Here is a 13,725-nt window from a genome sequence, read left to right on the forward strand (position 1 = left end):
TACTGGAAAATGGCAAAACAATTCCAAATGCAGAAACGTTGCAAAAAAGTGCAACTGCACGATTTTTTATTAAGATATTTTATTCACCATGTTCACTGTATGGTAAAACTGATGTGTCAGTGTGATTCCTCAGGTCAGTACGAGTTTTTAGACACCAAACATGTATAGCTTTAATTGTTATCTCAGGGGTTAAAAAAATTCAGATGGTTGTCCAAAAAAAGTGGCGCACTCATCACTGGGGACAACTATCGGAAATGTCCTTACCAACGTATTCAGCTAGGGGAACTCCAGAAAGATTCTTTGAAATATAGGACCAAATCCTGGACATGCTGGGTATATAGCAACTTTCAATTTAAGGAAAAGTCTGAACTTTAAATAATTATTTCGTTTTATTTTTATTTTTTTATTTGTAACATTCTAAAACGAACAAGTTCAAGGTTACAGAGAACAAGGAAAATAAAAAACAAGTGACATACAAATCATGAAAAAAAGCTTTTAACAAGTTATTAATGATACAGTATTGCTTGCAACATTCTAAAGTTTTAACTGCTTGCACCCAGCTCAAGGAAAGTTTTGTATCCCTTTACCTTGCGACACTGGCCCTTGAATGCCCACTTAAAACAAATAGTGGCACCTGAGTGCCGTCAATAACAAAGTATTAATGCCCCCTTAGTGCTCTTTTTAAAAAGTAAAAATACCCCGTGGGTGCCCCTTCCAAAAGAGGACAGGGTCCTCTTCTTTCTGGGAAAAAGTGTGCGTCAGTACAAGTGTTTCAATGCAATGACGTGTCACGAGTGTCTCCCAACATTAGGAGACTTGTGACAGGTTTGGGACCGGAGTCTCACATTGCCTTGTGAGACTCTGAATTTTATATGTGATTTGCTTTTTTGTTGGTGCAGCGAGGGTCATTTCATTGTTAGTTCTCATCAAGATGCAGCCAATTTAGGATCACTCCCATTGCTTTTAAATATGGATCCTTCACCTGATGCCGGTAATAGAATTCATTTTGTTTCTGAATATCATGCAGGGAGGAAGTTCTCTAAGAGCTGCTGGAGCTTTTGCGATGTTACTGTTTGGAGCCGTGTTGTCTGCAGCCTTGATGTCTGGCTGCAGCTGTGAAGTTTGTTGGTATATCCTGTTGTCTATGTCCCCCTGTCTGTCCTTCTTCCCTTGTGTGTTGTTACAGCAGTGGTGACGTCTAGTATGCTCACTGGCCTTGTCAATATACAGGGTGACTGGATTAACAATGAGGGATTAGGTTAGACACATGACAGTGACGAGAGGACAGACTCATTTTGGGACATTAGGGGACCTTAGGGACCAGACACAGGTTACTGTCAGGAGATGTCCTATCCCTCGCTCCCTACTGTCAGAGTCCTCCTCTCCTGTTGAAACCCATGTATTTTGCCATGTGCCGGACAGTCTGTATATGTCAAGCCGTATTTTGGACCCTCACCAGTCATTGCATGAGCTCCTCCAGCCTTCTGACTACAGATCAGATAGTGGCGTGATCCTCTCTACCACAGGGTTTAATTTTATCAGCTTTATGTATACAGGATGAAGTTTTACTCAACTAGAAATCCAGATCTTCAGCAATAGTGACATTTTGCACAGCAAAAAATTTTGCACCATGGGTAACTGCTCATTTGCCTCCACACACACTATGCCATCCCAAATGGGACTCCAGATAGGACTCACGAGTTAAAGAGGTTGCCTAAGCTTGAAATGGACAATTCCTGTCACTCTCTGTAACTGCAGACTTCTGAATCCCGACAGCGTGAGGTGTGATCACTGTCAGGATAGTGGGCAGTCACATGACTGCAAGTGTGTAATTTTCATTCTTTTGGTCATGTGACGACCAGATGTAATCGCCCTTGCTCAATAGAAGTGCACTGAGAGAGGGCGAGAAAGTCTAGTTGGCATGTGACCGTCTGCTGTCATGGGCATCCTGACAGCGAGCACTCCACACACTGTCAGGATTCAATCACATAGGTTGGATGAAGACTTTCATTCCAAGCCTGAACAACCCCTTTACAATTTTCTTAGGTCATTTTCAAGGATTCCAATTAGATCAGCTACACGTCTTTAGTTACTTTAACCAGAGTTGCTCAAAGAAAAACCTACGCACTATTTCCCAGCTGATTATGCATCATTTTAGCTATTATTCTAGATAGTAAATGCTATTACTGGCACATCTGGTCTCCACTATTAATGATGTTGACACGTGGCGCATTTATTTTTGCATAGTGGCCTTATCATACAGCTTACTTTATTATTTTTGAGGTTTTAGACCCAATGCAACCCGAAAGCACCTATGTGTTTACAAAGTAATGTATATAGAGCTGTACCAATATTTCCAAGACAGGGATGTCTAAAAAAATGTGATGTTATTTTGGTTTACGGGCACAAATAAAGTATTTACCTCCAAAGTCAGCAACATTTATCCATGATTTATTCACACGTGGCGCAAATGCTGCTTTTTCTATTTGGAAACCGGCTTCTTGGAACGCTGTCTCCAGGGTTTCCGTTTTAGCGGTCAGCGCACTAAATTGCTTTTTACCAACATGATAAAAAGAGGCATTGAGTGTACCCATAATCACAACATGACCCCCGGGTTTTATCAAGCCCTTAAAATTTTTCAGGACTTCACAGTAGGACTTCATGTCTTTACACGCGACTTCAAGGCAGAGACAAGACAGGAGACAATCCACCGGAGGTATGACCACAGGATCGAAAGGGTTTGGTTTCAGAGCGTCACATTTCAGGACTTCTTTCACCTTATTGCGGAGTTTTTCTGCCTTTTTCTCAGAATTTTGCCTTTAAACAAAATAAAGAATAAAAATCCTGAAATTATAATTGATACTAGATATATGGCACATGTCTTAGAAGGCAATTTGGACATTATAGAGATTGGTTTAGTGCTAAGGTTCTCCCGTGAGTGTAGAGCTCTATCCGGCCAGGTTCATACAATCACTCTCCGAGACTTTGGGATTCCTAACCCAAACTCAACAGTCACATTGGCAAATATGAAGCTATTGAGTTTGGGGAATAAGATCCATGGTCGGTGCAGACATTGTAGTCCATACTTGGACCACTAATTTTTCAAATTTTGAAAATGGCTTGGAGTATAGGCCATTCTAATGTATTCGAGAAGTATGGGCACTACCATGCTCGGTTGCTCGGTACACAACTAGTGATAAGCGGGCACTACCATGCTCAGGTGCTCAGTACTCGTAACTAGTGATGAGTGAGCACTACCATGCTCAGGTGCTCAGTACTGGTAACTAGTGATGAGCGGGCACTACCATGCTCAGGTGCTCAGTACTCGTAACTAGTGATGAGCGGGCACTACCTTGCTCGGGTGCTCAGTACTCGTAACTAGTGATAAGCGGGCACTACCATGCTCAGGTGCTCAGTACTCGTAACTAGTGATGAGCGGGCACTACCATGCTCAGGTGCTCAGTACTGGTAACTAGTGATGAGCGAGCACTACCATGCTCAGGTGCTCAGTACTCGTAACTAGTGATGAGCGGGCACTACCATGCTCGGGTGCTCAGTACTCGTAACTAGTGTTAAGCGGGCACTACCATGCTCAGGTGCTCAGTACTCGTAACTAGTGATGAGTGAGCACTACCATGCTCAGGTGCTCAGTACTGGTAACTAGTGATGAGCGGGCACTACCATGCTCAGGTGCTCAGTACTCGTAACTAGTGATGAGCGGGCACTACCATGCTCGGGTGCTCAGTACTCGTAACTAGTGATAAGCGAGCACTACCATGCTCAGGTGCTCAGTACTCGTAACTAGTGATGAGCGAACACTACCATGCTTGGGTGCTTGATACTCATAACTAGTGATGAGCGGGCACTACCATGCTCAGGTGCTCTGTTCTCGTAACTAGCGATGAGCGGGCACTACCATGCTCGGGTGCTTGGTACATGAAACTAGTGATGAGCGGGCATTACCATGCTTGGGTGCTCAGTACTCGTAACTAGTGTTGAGTGAGCACTATCATGCTTGGTACTCAAACACAGTCCGACTCTTGTATGGGTGCAACTCGTGTACCGAGTATAATCAAAGTTAATAGGGAACTTAAGTGCATTTTTCAGAAAGATCCTCTGCTTGATTTTCCCATTGACATCCATTATAGTTGGTACATGAGTTGTACCCATCCAAGTGTTCACACTGCTCATTTCGAGTACCAAGCATGGTAGTGCTCGCTAATCACTAGTTCCGAGTACCGAGCATCCAAGCATGGTAGTGCCCACTCATGACTAGTCAGGATACATAAAGGATAAGTAATGCCTTTGTCGACATCCCCTTCTTCCTCTTGGTTCCTTCTGTCTGTCTCCTGTATACCAGCACTAGCCGTGCCCCAAATTCTCCAATACTCATCACTTTATTGTATTGTATAAACTCAATAGAAGGTATTTTTACCTATTTCCTTCCAGCTCACATACAAATTTGATGATGTGAGTCCAGTCAAAAGAATCAGAATCCTTCTTCAGCCATTTTTGGAATTCGGCACGGTTTTTGTCATTTAAATCCGAAACAATGATTTTGTCAAACACTTCACAAGCCGAGAGGAGGTGATAAATGGAAGCTCCGGTGCCGATATCAAGCAGCGTGTCCCCTCTTACTCCACCTTAAAGGACAATACAACATTAAGATATCAGATTAATAAAAGGAATATTATAATGAAAGAAAAATTATTGTTACGATACCAAATAGGGGAAAATCAGGGATTCAGAAACATTTGTTTCTTTTGGGGTCTAAATTAATTTAGGGGTTTTATCTAGGGCTTGGTTTCATTTGAGGGTGAGGTCTTAGTGTAACGCTCGCTGCAGGGGATGGTAAGTGGCGAGCTGGAGTGGAGCCACTGGACCACAGGTAGACCTTGGGCCTACCCTTCTATAGGGTAGAGGATCGAGACTGTGGCAGCTGACCTCCAGGACAGGGTCGTACATGGGAGCAGACAGGACAGAGTCTCAAGTGCAGATGGGGACCATCAGGGTGGCTCAAGGTAGAGAGCAAAGGCAGGACGGACAGGCAGCAGGTACGGGCAGGACAGGACTGGAATCAGGTGCCAACAGGCATGATGGGGCTGGTAGCTACGTATGCGCTGAACAGAACTGGAACCAGGTGCCAACAGACAGGATGGGCTGGTAGCCAGGAATGAGCAGGATAGGGCTGGAACCAGGTGCCAACAGGCAGGACAAGCTTGGACCAGGTACAGGCAGGACAGGACAAGCAGGACAGGACGGGACCAAACGGGATGGGACGGGATGGACAGGGTGACCTGACAACTAACCAGACAGAACTCAACTGACTAAACTGATGGTGCTGAACAGGCAACTCTCCTAGTGGGAGTGTGAACGGGTGTAAGGCTGCTTTCACACATCCGGTTTGAGCCGTGCGGCTCAATCCGGCTGTGAAACCTATGCAACGGATGCGGTGAAAACACCGCATCCTTTGCATACGTTTTTTACATGCGGCCCGCCCGGTTTTTGCCGCTGGCGGCATGCTACTGAGCATGCGCAGTGGCAAATACCGCATGCGGCGGCCGGATGCGTTTTTTGCCGCATCCGGCATCCATAGAGATGCATTGGGAAAAGCGCCGCATCGGCTGGGTGCGGCGCGGTGCGGTTTTTTTTGCCGCACAAAAAAACGTACCAGGCAACGTTCCATCCGGCCGCCGCATCGGCTAAATCTGCCTCATGCGGCAAAAACCGGACGGAACGCAAGGCCATGCGGCACAATGTGGCACTAATTAAAGTCTATGCAGGAAAAACGCAACCGGCAGCAAAAAAAAAACGGTTGCGTTTTTCCTGCAAAGTGCCGGATTGTGCCGCATAGCAAAAACCGGATGTGTGAAAGCAGCCTAAGGCTCTGCCACCCCAGACCTGCAAATCCCCTGTCTGTAAATGTACTGTTTAATGTTGATATAATGTGTGTACTGTAGATGTGTGCGGCCACTAGATGGCTACATGGGGTAAGCTACTTCCCTTGGTGCTCTCAGGCTAGGGAGCGCTAATGGCAGGGAGAAGCTTAATTAGTAAAAATCTTAGGAAGACAGGAAATGAGAGGAGAATCCCAGGGAGCAGTATAGAGAGACCCACACTTGTGGGAGGTGTGAGGAGAAGTCCCCAGGAGAAGTGATTCTGACCCGTTGGGTCGTATCCCGGCACCAGACACGTGGGGCCCTGGTGAGAGGTGGGCTGACCGAACCACGTCCCAAAAGGTTGAAGTCCGGACGGCCTGGATGGTGCCTGCCCCCTGGCGTATACCCAACAAACCCCCTCTCCAGGCTGAAGGTCAGTGGGCTCCACAGGAGGAGTAGGTGCTGACAAACTAGGTCAGAAGAGTGCCATCCCCAGGAACCCCCCGTCACGGCTTATAGTTATCCCTGTGGGTGGGAGACAGACCCCGTGTGGACTATATGAATCTGCCCAAAAGTATGAAGATGAGGGAGGGGATGAGGGGCTCTAGGAACAGAGTACCAGGGAAGTGGCTGGCCAATAAATTGAAAGTAACTCCGGTTACTAATGACGACCACAGTGAAGAACCGGAGTGGAAGTTAAGAGTACTGTGTAATTTCAAGTATCTACCCCTTGTAACAGAAATAAGATGTGCCAACCACGGGCGAGATGTAAGACCGTTTATGACTATTTTCAATAAAGAGAAAGTTTTGGTTCAGAAGAATCTCATCTCTGTGTAGTGTTTGGGGACACTGGGGTCTGCTGCAGTCGGCAGCTGTGAGACAGCCCTGAAGAAGCTAGAACCAGTCCTGGCCTCCAGCATGGAAGTGGGTGTCCCGCACCACAAGTCCCAGCAACCTTTCCCTGGTAGTGAAACGGAGGCAGTGGTGCAAAGTCCTGATCCAGGGCTGCGCTGCGGCCATACAGCGGTACCTGCTGCGACTACCAAAGCACCCCTCCGTCCATTCCACAGGAGCTTGCCTTAAATACCCAGTGCCTCTTAATAATAGGCTGAGAGGCAGTTCCTAGGAGTAGCATGCTGGCCCTTTAAGACGAGGGCAGTGGCATGCACACATTTCCTAATAGCACTCCCAGAGGACCGGAGAGGCAAGAGGAGGAAAAGCTCAAGTGGGGGAGAGGCAGGGACACCGGGCAGCATGGAAGGAACCGGCTGCGGCAGTGAGTGACAACTTGTCCCTGCAGGAAGAGGAGAACAGGGACGCAGCGTTACACTAAGGTCCCATTTTATTCAGTAGGTCTTGTTTTCTGCCGTAAAGGGGCTGCTATTTCATTATCTTCAAGAGCAAGCCGCTCCTCAGACTCCCATTTCCTTGTTGCCAGGGGGCAAGTGCGCTCCTGATTGCCTGATGGAGGTGTCGGGAGATGTGACATGGGATAAGAGGAAGCTTTTATGGAGATTCACCTGAGCTAATGGGGAAAACCTGCATTTTGATAGAAAAGGGTTCTTTAAAGTTAGAGCAGTCTGACTGTGGAATGCCCTACTACAAGAGGTTGTAATGCAATCACTATATCGGAAAGTATTGAGGGTTATAAATAATCTAAGGACAAATATGTATCATTGGAAGAAAAAGGTTGAACTTGAAGGAACTCCGTCTTTCTTCAGCCTCTGTAACTATGTGAAAAAAAAGACTTACCTTTAATGAACGTTTCATGTAGATTTTCTAATACAAAATCTGTATATTCTCCTATAAGGATTCCTTTTTCTGCCGCATAGGATGTCTGTAAGTAATCTCTGGGGATAAATTCTTCAGTGTAGGCATGTTGAGGAGTAAAACTGTTGGGCATGATGATCTGTCCTCTGGACCGTCCTCGAATTATCTGTTATATGCTGCAGAAATAAACCCGATTGTAAAACGAATTCTAAAACTCGGACAAATCACAAATAATTAGGAATTTCGTTGTGTTGTTGACTATTTTTCATTCACAGGATCACAAGGTTGACAGTAAATTTAGGCAGATTTTCATGCTAAAAAAATATGTTCTTGGCTACTAAGCTGTCAATGCAAGGTCATTTACAGGCGGACGCTGACTGCAAAGGGTCCTTGTGTAAAAAAGCGTGTCTGGACCCCTGTAAGTGGAGACTAAAGGGGGCTTTACACGCTATGATATCGTTAATGAATTATCGTCGGGGTCACGTTGTTAGTGACGCACATCCGGCGTCATTAACGATATTGCAGGGTGTGACACTTACCAGCGACCTTAAGCGACCTCAAAAGTGGTGAAAATTGTTCACCATGGAGAGGTCGTCCTAAAACCAAAAATCGGTAATGGTTGTTTATCGATGTTGTTCGTCACTCCTGCGGCAGCACACATCGCTAAGTGTGACACCGCAGGAGCGACGAACGTCTCCTTACCTGCCTCTACCGGCTATGCGGAAGGAAGGAGGTGGGTGGGATGTTCTGTGCCGCTCATCTCCGCCCCTCCATTTTGATTGGCCAGCCGCTTAGTGACGTCGCGGTGACGTCACTGTGATGCCGAACACACCTCCCCCTTGAGGGAGTGATTGTTCGGCAGTCACAGCGACGACGCCGACCAGGTAAGTGCGTGTGACACTGCCGTAGCGATAATATTTGCTATGGCAGCGCTCACACGATATCGCACACACGACGGGGGCGGGTGCTTTCACACTCGATATCACTAGCAACTGCTAGCAATGTCGTAGCGTGTAAAGCCCCCTTAAGGCTATGCGCACATGCTGAGTTTTTTATTGCAGAAATTTTCTGCATTAAAAACTGCACCTTGTGGGAGAAAAATGCAACAAAAAATGCATGTATTTTTTATGCGTTTTGGATCATTTTTGAGTCATGCAATGTTCGGCTCTGCACACACCTGTGGCGCCTGAAGCCTCAGGGGCGCCACACTGTCTCTTCCAGCACTTGTCACCATTAAGGTAAAGTTGGAAAAAAAAATTGCTCAAAAACATTGCGACTTTTCAAACCTTTTTTTTTTCCAGTTTTCTGATGTAAAATATTTGATTTCTTTTTCCAAAGTAATAATAACAAACAGGTGTTTCAATGGCATTGTTTCAAATAAGGTAGAAATGCAAAAAATACTGTAGGACCTCTCTAGTATAGATGAGTAGACCGGTTGAAGTTCGATTTGGCGGGTGCAGCCGGACTTTTGAAAAAGTTTGGTTTGGGAGCTGGAAGTGACCTGAACCCTAATGGAAGTCATTGATTGGGCAGTTTGAGTCTCCGCCAACATGCAGCCCGTCATAAACAGATCACTTCCGGTGGTGGGTGGCCAAGATTTTTCCATTTTTTGGGAGGGTGCACACTAAATCCAATCATGCTGTTGTAACACTGCAAGCAGCAGACATTGGGCTGATCGCAGAACATACCCGAGCACAGCAATGCTTGCGCGAGTGGTTTGCGTACGTAAAACACCCAAACTCCAAACCCGACCTGTTTTGGTTTTTTTTTGTAAAGTCTGTGCTCGGTACAAATTCCGAACACCAAACCTCGTACTTACTCATCTCTTCTCTCTAAAGTTATTTCTCCAAATTTTACCCCTGAGCCCCTATTCCTATTGAGGTGAGGATAGCAATTTTTGTGACTTTTTATTCTTCATTTTTGGGGTTTTTTTGCTAAGTGAAGTTTATATAAAGAAATGTATAAACCTCCCTGATACCCACCGGCTCAGGAGCAGTGATAAGTGGGGAACAATGTGTTTTATTTAGTTTTTTCCTACAAATATTAGAACCTTGATACCAGTGACTAATGATACTAATAATAATACTAATGATATTAATAATAATGATACTAATACTCCTAATTGTAAAAAAAAGAACATTCTTAGGGTTTTTAACAATAGCAGATTTTAATTATCGATCCTAACTGTTGAAAATTCATAAAATGAGCAAAAATAAGGATAGTCAACATCCGTAAATAATATAAACCTTTTCCAAAAAATCTATACCAATAGAACAAACCCAATACATATGAAGAGAATCGGATCACTGTTAAAAAAAAAAAATGCAATTTATAACTTTGGATAAAACCAATTTACAGAATTAATGTCAACCACATTAATGCTGCGCTTTTTCGATAGTGGTATATGACCACCATAGACCATCACTGGTTGCGACGGTGTTGCCAGTAAATGTGGGACATCTTTACAGGTAAACTGAGACTGAAGAAGAACTGGAGGTTCATTTGGTGCTGGAGCTGTGGGGAATTTAACATGTATATTTTGGGATTTTTTTCTATTTTTTTTTCTTAGACACCCCCTTTAATTACATAAAGTACAAGCTAATACACAGCTCCTGCGCCCAAGCTTCACCCCTATTCTTTGTCTTCTGTTTTCCCCTTTTATTGCTGACCATACCCAACTAAGCAAAAGACTTCGACAAAATATCCACTGACCTCTAAAGTCTTATCACCACAGCAGAGGACTTCTTTAATCCTGCAGACACTTCAGCTGATATCAGTGAGGGAAGGAGTAATGTCAGATATGCCCTCTGCTCTTATTTATATGTCCTCCCCAGACTATTTCCCAATGATAACGTTATTAGATTAACACCAGGCCCTAGCCTCGAGGGGTTACTGTACTTTTACCTACTGGAAGAAGATCTCATTAATGCGTCATTCTGTTATTGAGCGTCACCTTTTTTTGCCAAGTCACCTCTCTTGAAATACATATGTAGCCTGCAATGCCAAGAAAAATGGGCAATGAGCCCCATAGGGGTGAAATGAGCCCCATGACTATCGGGAGGGTACAGGGTAGGAAGGGGTTAACCTTGGTGGGTTATAGGGCTGTGTAAGGGATTAGGGGATTGGTGGTTTTGGTGAGCGGCGAGGATTGGGCCAGAGGTCATGAGGGGTGGGGAAAAAGGGGGGTTTATAAGGGGGCAGTTAGGTACGGTACCTCCTCTTTGCCGTTGGTGCCATCATAGTGTGGTCAGCATCGCCGGTTCCAGAATGGCTGACCTAGCTGCGCTGCTGGTGTGATGCCCTGGGCAAGCCAGGGGTCACAGGTCATCACACCACCACACCCTACACCCCAGCTAGGCACATCTAAGCTACCAAAATCCCTGTTGCCTTCCTCCAGGAGCTGGTGTTCACACCAGGGGGTGGGCCAGGCAGTTGGCTCCGCCCACCGAGGAGTTCACAGCCCTGGAGGCTTCCTGCCAGGCAGTCCAGCTAGGGACGTGAAGGAGTAAACAAGTAGTGAAGTGAAGGAAGTAAAGTGGTAAAGGAGGACAGCAAGAGTGGTGACAGAAAAGAAAGAGTTTGAAAAGCCTGAAGTTGGTCCGGCTGTGTGCCCGGGCAGTGACAGCAAGGTCAGCAGACGGCGGTGACTGTCTGGAGGGGGACTGCTCGGAGGTTGCTGGAAGGACCGCGGACGGGTAGTGACCCGGCGGTCTGGAGCAGTATACGAAGGACAGTCAGCACCAGGGCAGGGGCCTCTCGGACCCCGGCAAGGCTAGGAGTTGCCATAATTTGCCAAATCCGTCAGTGAAGGGGACGTCTGTCTCCAAACAACCAAGTCCCGATTGAAGGCAACAGTCCAACCTTTGAGGAGGAACACCGCCACCGCCAGGGCACCAGTTCCTCAGGGCCAGCGTCTGCGGGCAAAGTAGGGCTCCTCTGGCCCAGATTGAAGCCAGGGAGCGGGTTACCGGTGGGATCCCATCGCAACCATCAACCACATAGGTGCAGGACAGAGGGACCGTCACCGTCACCTACTGGGGAAAGCAAGTGCAGCCGTCTGTGGGAACCGTCTTTCCAGCCGTGTGTTTTACCGAGAACTGTGTCATCGTCTCAGGCTGAGTGAGTACCACAGTGCCGCAAGGCACAGCGCTGCCCCCGCGTCCCTGCGCCCACCAAGCCCTGCATCTCCCACCTCATCACTGGGCCCCGGGATCACCAACCCCTACCCACGGAGGGGCAAGACAACAACTGGCTGCTCCATACCATCCCTCCCGGGATCCCCATACAGAGCAGCGGTGGTGTCAACAAATCACCACAACCGTGGGTGGCGTCACGGACAATAAACAATCCCCACGCCCAAACCCCCTTTCACTCACGGGCGAGGAGCGCCGCTCGAGACCCCCCGGGATCCAGCCCACCGCTCGAGCCACCACTGAGCAGCAGCAGCCGGACCCGAGCAGAGGGGTGAGCGCAGTGCTGACACCCTCCTCCCCGCCCGCGACACTGGAATGGGTCCGTGGAGCCTCTGAAGTCCTGGGAGTGGATGTGGTGTGGGAGCAGCTGCGTGCGGCCTGTGGAGATGGAGCGAAGGTGCCTGCTGCTGTGGCTGCTGCTGCAGCACCCGGACCTGTGATGCGCGCTCGGCGGTCGCGGCCGCCGGAGCGTTACTCCCCCAGCGGGGGAGGGGAGCGAGATCCAGGAGCCCCTTAGGGGACCCTCCGGGGCAAGGGAGCCCTCACCAGCCAGCAAGAGCTTCACCGGCCTCCGGGAGGAATCCTCATCGGAGATCCCTCGGGTCGGAGGTGGGCGGAGCTATTGTGAGGCCTACTTTCGGTCCGCGGCCTGCAAGGCCCCGGTCCAGATTAACAGCAGCCCCCGGTGATGTGTCGGCCGGGGGCCGAGCTCTGCATGATGGTGTGGCGGTGGGGACTCCCTGCAGAAGGCAGGGGAGGCGCCCGGATAGTGCAGCACGGGAGCTGCGGATCGCCAGACAAGGGGCTGCGGAGGATGGGTCCAGCAACCGGCAGGGCCACAGCGGGCAATCAGTGGTGACGGTCCCCCCCAGCGTGGATCGTGCTGGGGGGAGGACTCAGCGTCTATCAGAGGGCGGATGGCCTTCCTGCAGTCGGCAGGGAGGGAGACCAGTGAGGATGGCAGGTGGAGCCGCAGTGCAGCAGTCGGCCTCGGGATCATCATTGGTGGATGGCGGCAGGACGCCGCGTCGGGCGACACGGAAAAGGTCCAGCAGGAGGCGTTTGGAGGAGCAGGGTGCGGTGACCGTGGGGGTCGACGGCCGCCAATTGCAGGCTGTCCCCTTGCTGGTCCCCCCTGAGGTCCTCAGTGGCGATTCGGACTCCGGCGACGAGGATGGAGGCGACAACGCGGCAGGACGGATGGAGCGTCAGGGTAATCGTGATACGGCTGTTCCGGATCCAATTCAGAGGCAGCCCGGTGAGCGACTGACGAATATGCTTAATGTTGCGGGTAGTGCGGGGGGGGGTGTCTTCTGTGTCTGTGAGTGGGCAGGGCTCGGGGGTTGGGGAGCTGTCGGCGTTACCGGGATCAGAGTTTTGGGGTCAGTTATCGGGGGTGCTGTGGGGGCTGTCGGCTGAGCGAGCAGGTACGAGTGGGTCTGGTTCGCCGGCGTGGGCTTGGGTGGGTCCCTCGGGTGTCATGCAGCCGGTGGCGGCGGCGCTGAGTGTTGCTACGTAGGGAGCTACAGCGATGGCGGAAGCAGGGCAGGCGGCAGGAGTTGCGGCCGGGTCTGACGCGGTAAAGGACGGGTAAAAAGAAAAGGAGAAAGAGGATGAGGTGGTGCGGCTAGATGATAGGGCGCGGAGCGAGGTATACGTTTGCTTCGAGAGTCCGTTGGGGGTGCATTTAAAAAAGGAGGTGAGGGAGAAGATATGGAAAGGGGAGTATGTGGAAATGTTTTCCCTGCTTTCCCTTGAGAAGTTTAACTTGGACAAGGTGAAGCCAAGCGATTCAAAAAAGGAGAAGGAGGACGAGGAAAAGAGGAGGTATAGGCTTATTCCCAGAACATTTACCAACTGGTTGCAGGCCTTTGCGATCCTAG

The 13,725-nt window shown here is 48.6% G+C and overlaps 1 protein-coding gene across 1 annotated transcript; it reads right to left on the bottom strand.

Annotated features, from left to right (window-relative positions):
- Positions 1-370: 370 nt before the first annotated feature.
- On the bottom strand, positions 371-10,447 carry LOC142256177 (indolethylamine N-methyltransferase-like). Its single transcript, XM_075327730.1, has 4 exons — positions 10,362-10,447; positions 7,632-7,825; positions 4,436-4,643; positions 371-2,817 (listed from the first exon to the last, which is right to left on the bottom strand). The coding sequence occupies exons 2-4, from the start codon at positions 7,780-7,782 to the stop codon at positions 2,388-2,390; spliced, it is 789 nt and encodes a 262-aa protein (XP_075183845.1). The 5' UTR covers positions 7,783-7,825; positions 10,362-10,447; the 3' UTR covers positions 371-2,387.
- Between the last annotated feature and the right edge of the window lie 3,278 nt (positions 10,448-13,725).

The sequence above is a fragment of the Anomaloglossus baeobatrachus genome, chromosome 11, assembly GCF_048569485.1.
Source record: "Anomaloglossus baeobatrachus isolate aAnoBae1 chromosome 11, aAnoBae1.hap1, whole genome shotgun sequence".
Taxonomy (NCBI): domain Eukaryota; kingdom Metazoa; phylum Chordata; class Amphibia; order Anura; family Aromobatidae; genus Anomaloglossus; species Anomaloglossus baeobatrachus.

What these genes read in the sequence shown, in the direction of transcription:
- LOC142256177 (XM_075327730.1), bottom strand. Translation starts at nt 7,782, where the DNA reads ATGCCCAACAGTTTTACTCCTCAACATGCCTACACTGAAGAATTTATC. An exon ending in ACATGAAACGTTCATTAAAG is followed by an intron (nt 4,644 to 7,631) that starts GTAAGTCTTTTT and finishes TTGTCCTTTAAG; the next exon opens with GTGGAGTAAGAGGGGACACG. An exon ending in TGTGAGCTGGAAGGAAATAG is followed by an intron (nt 2,818 to 4,435) that starts GTAAAAATACCT and finishes TTTTGTTTAAAG; the next exon opens with GCAAAATTCTGAGAAAAAGG.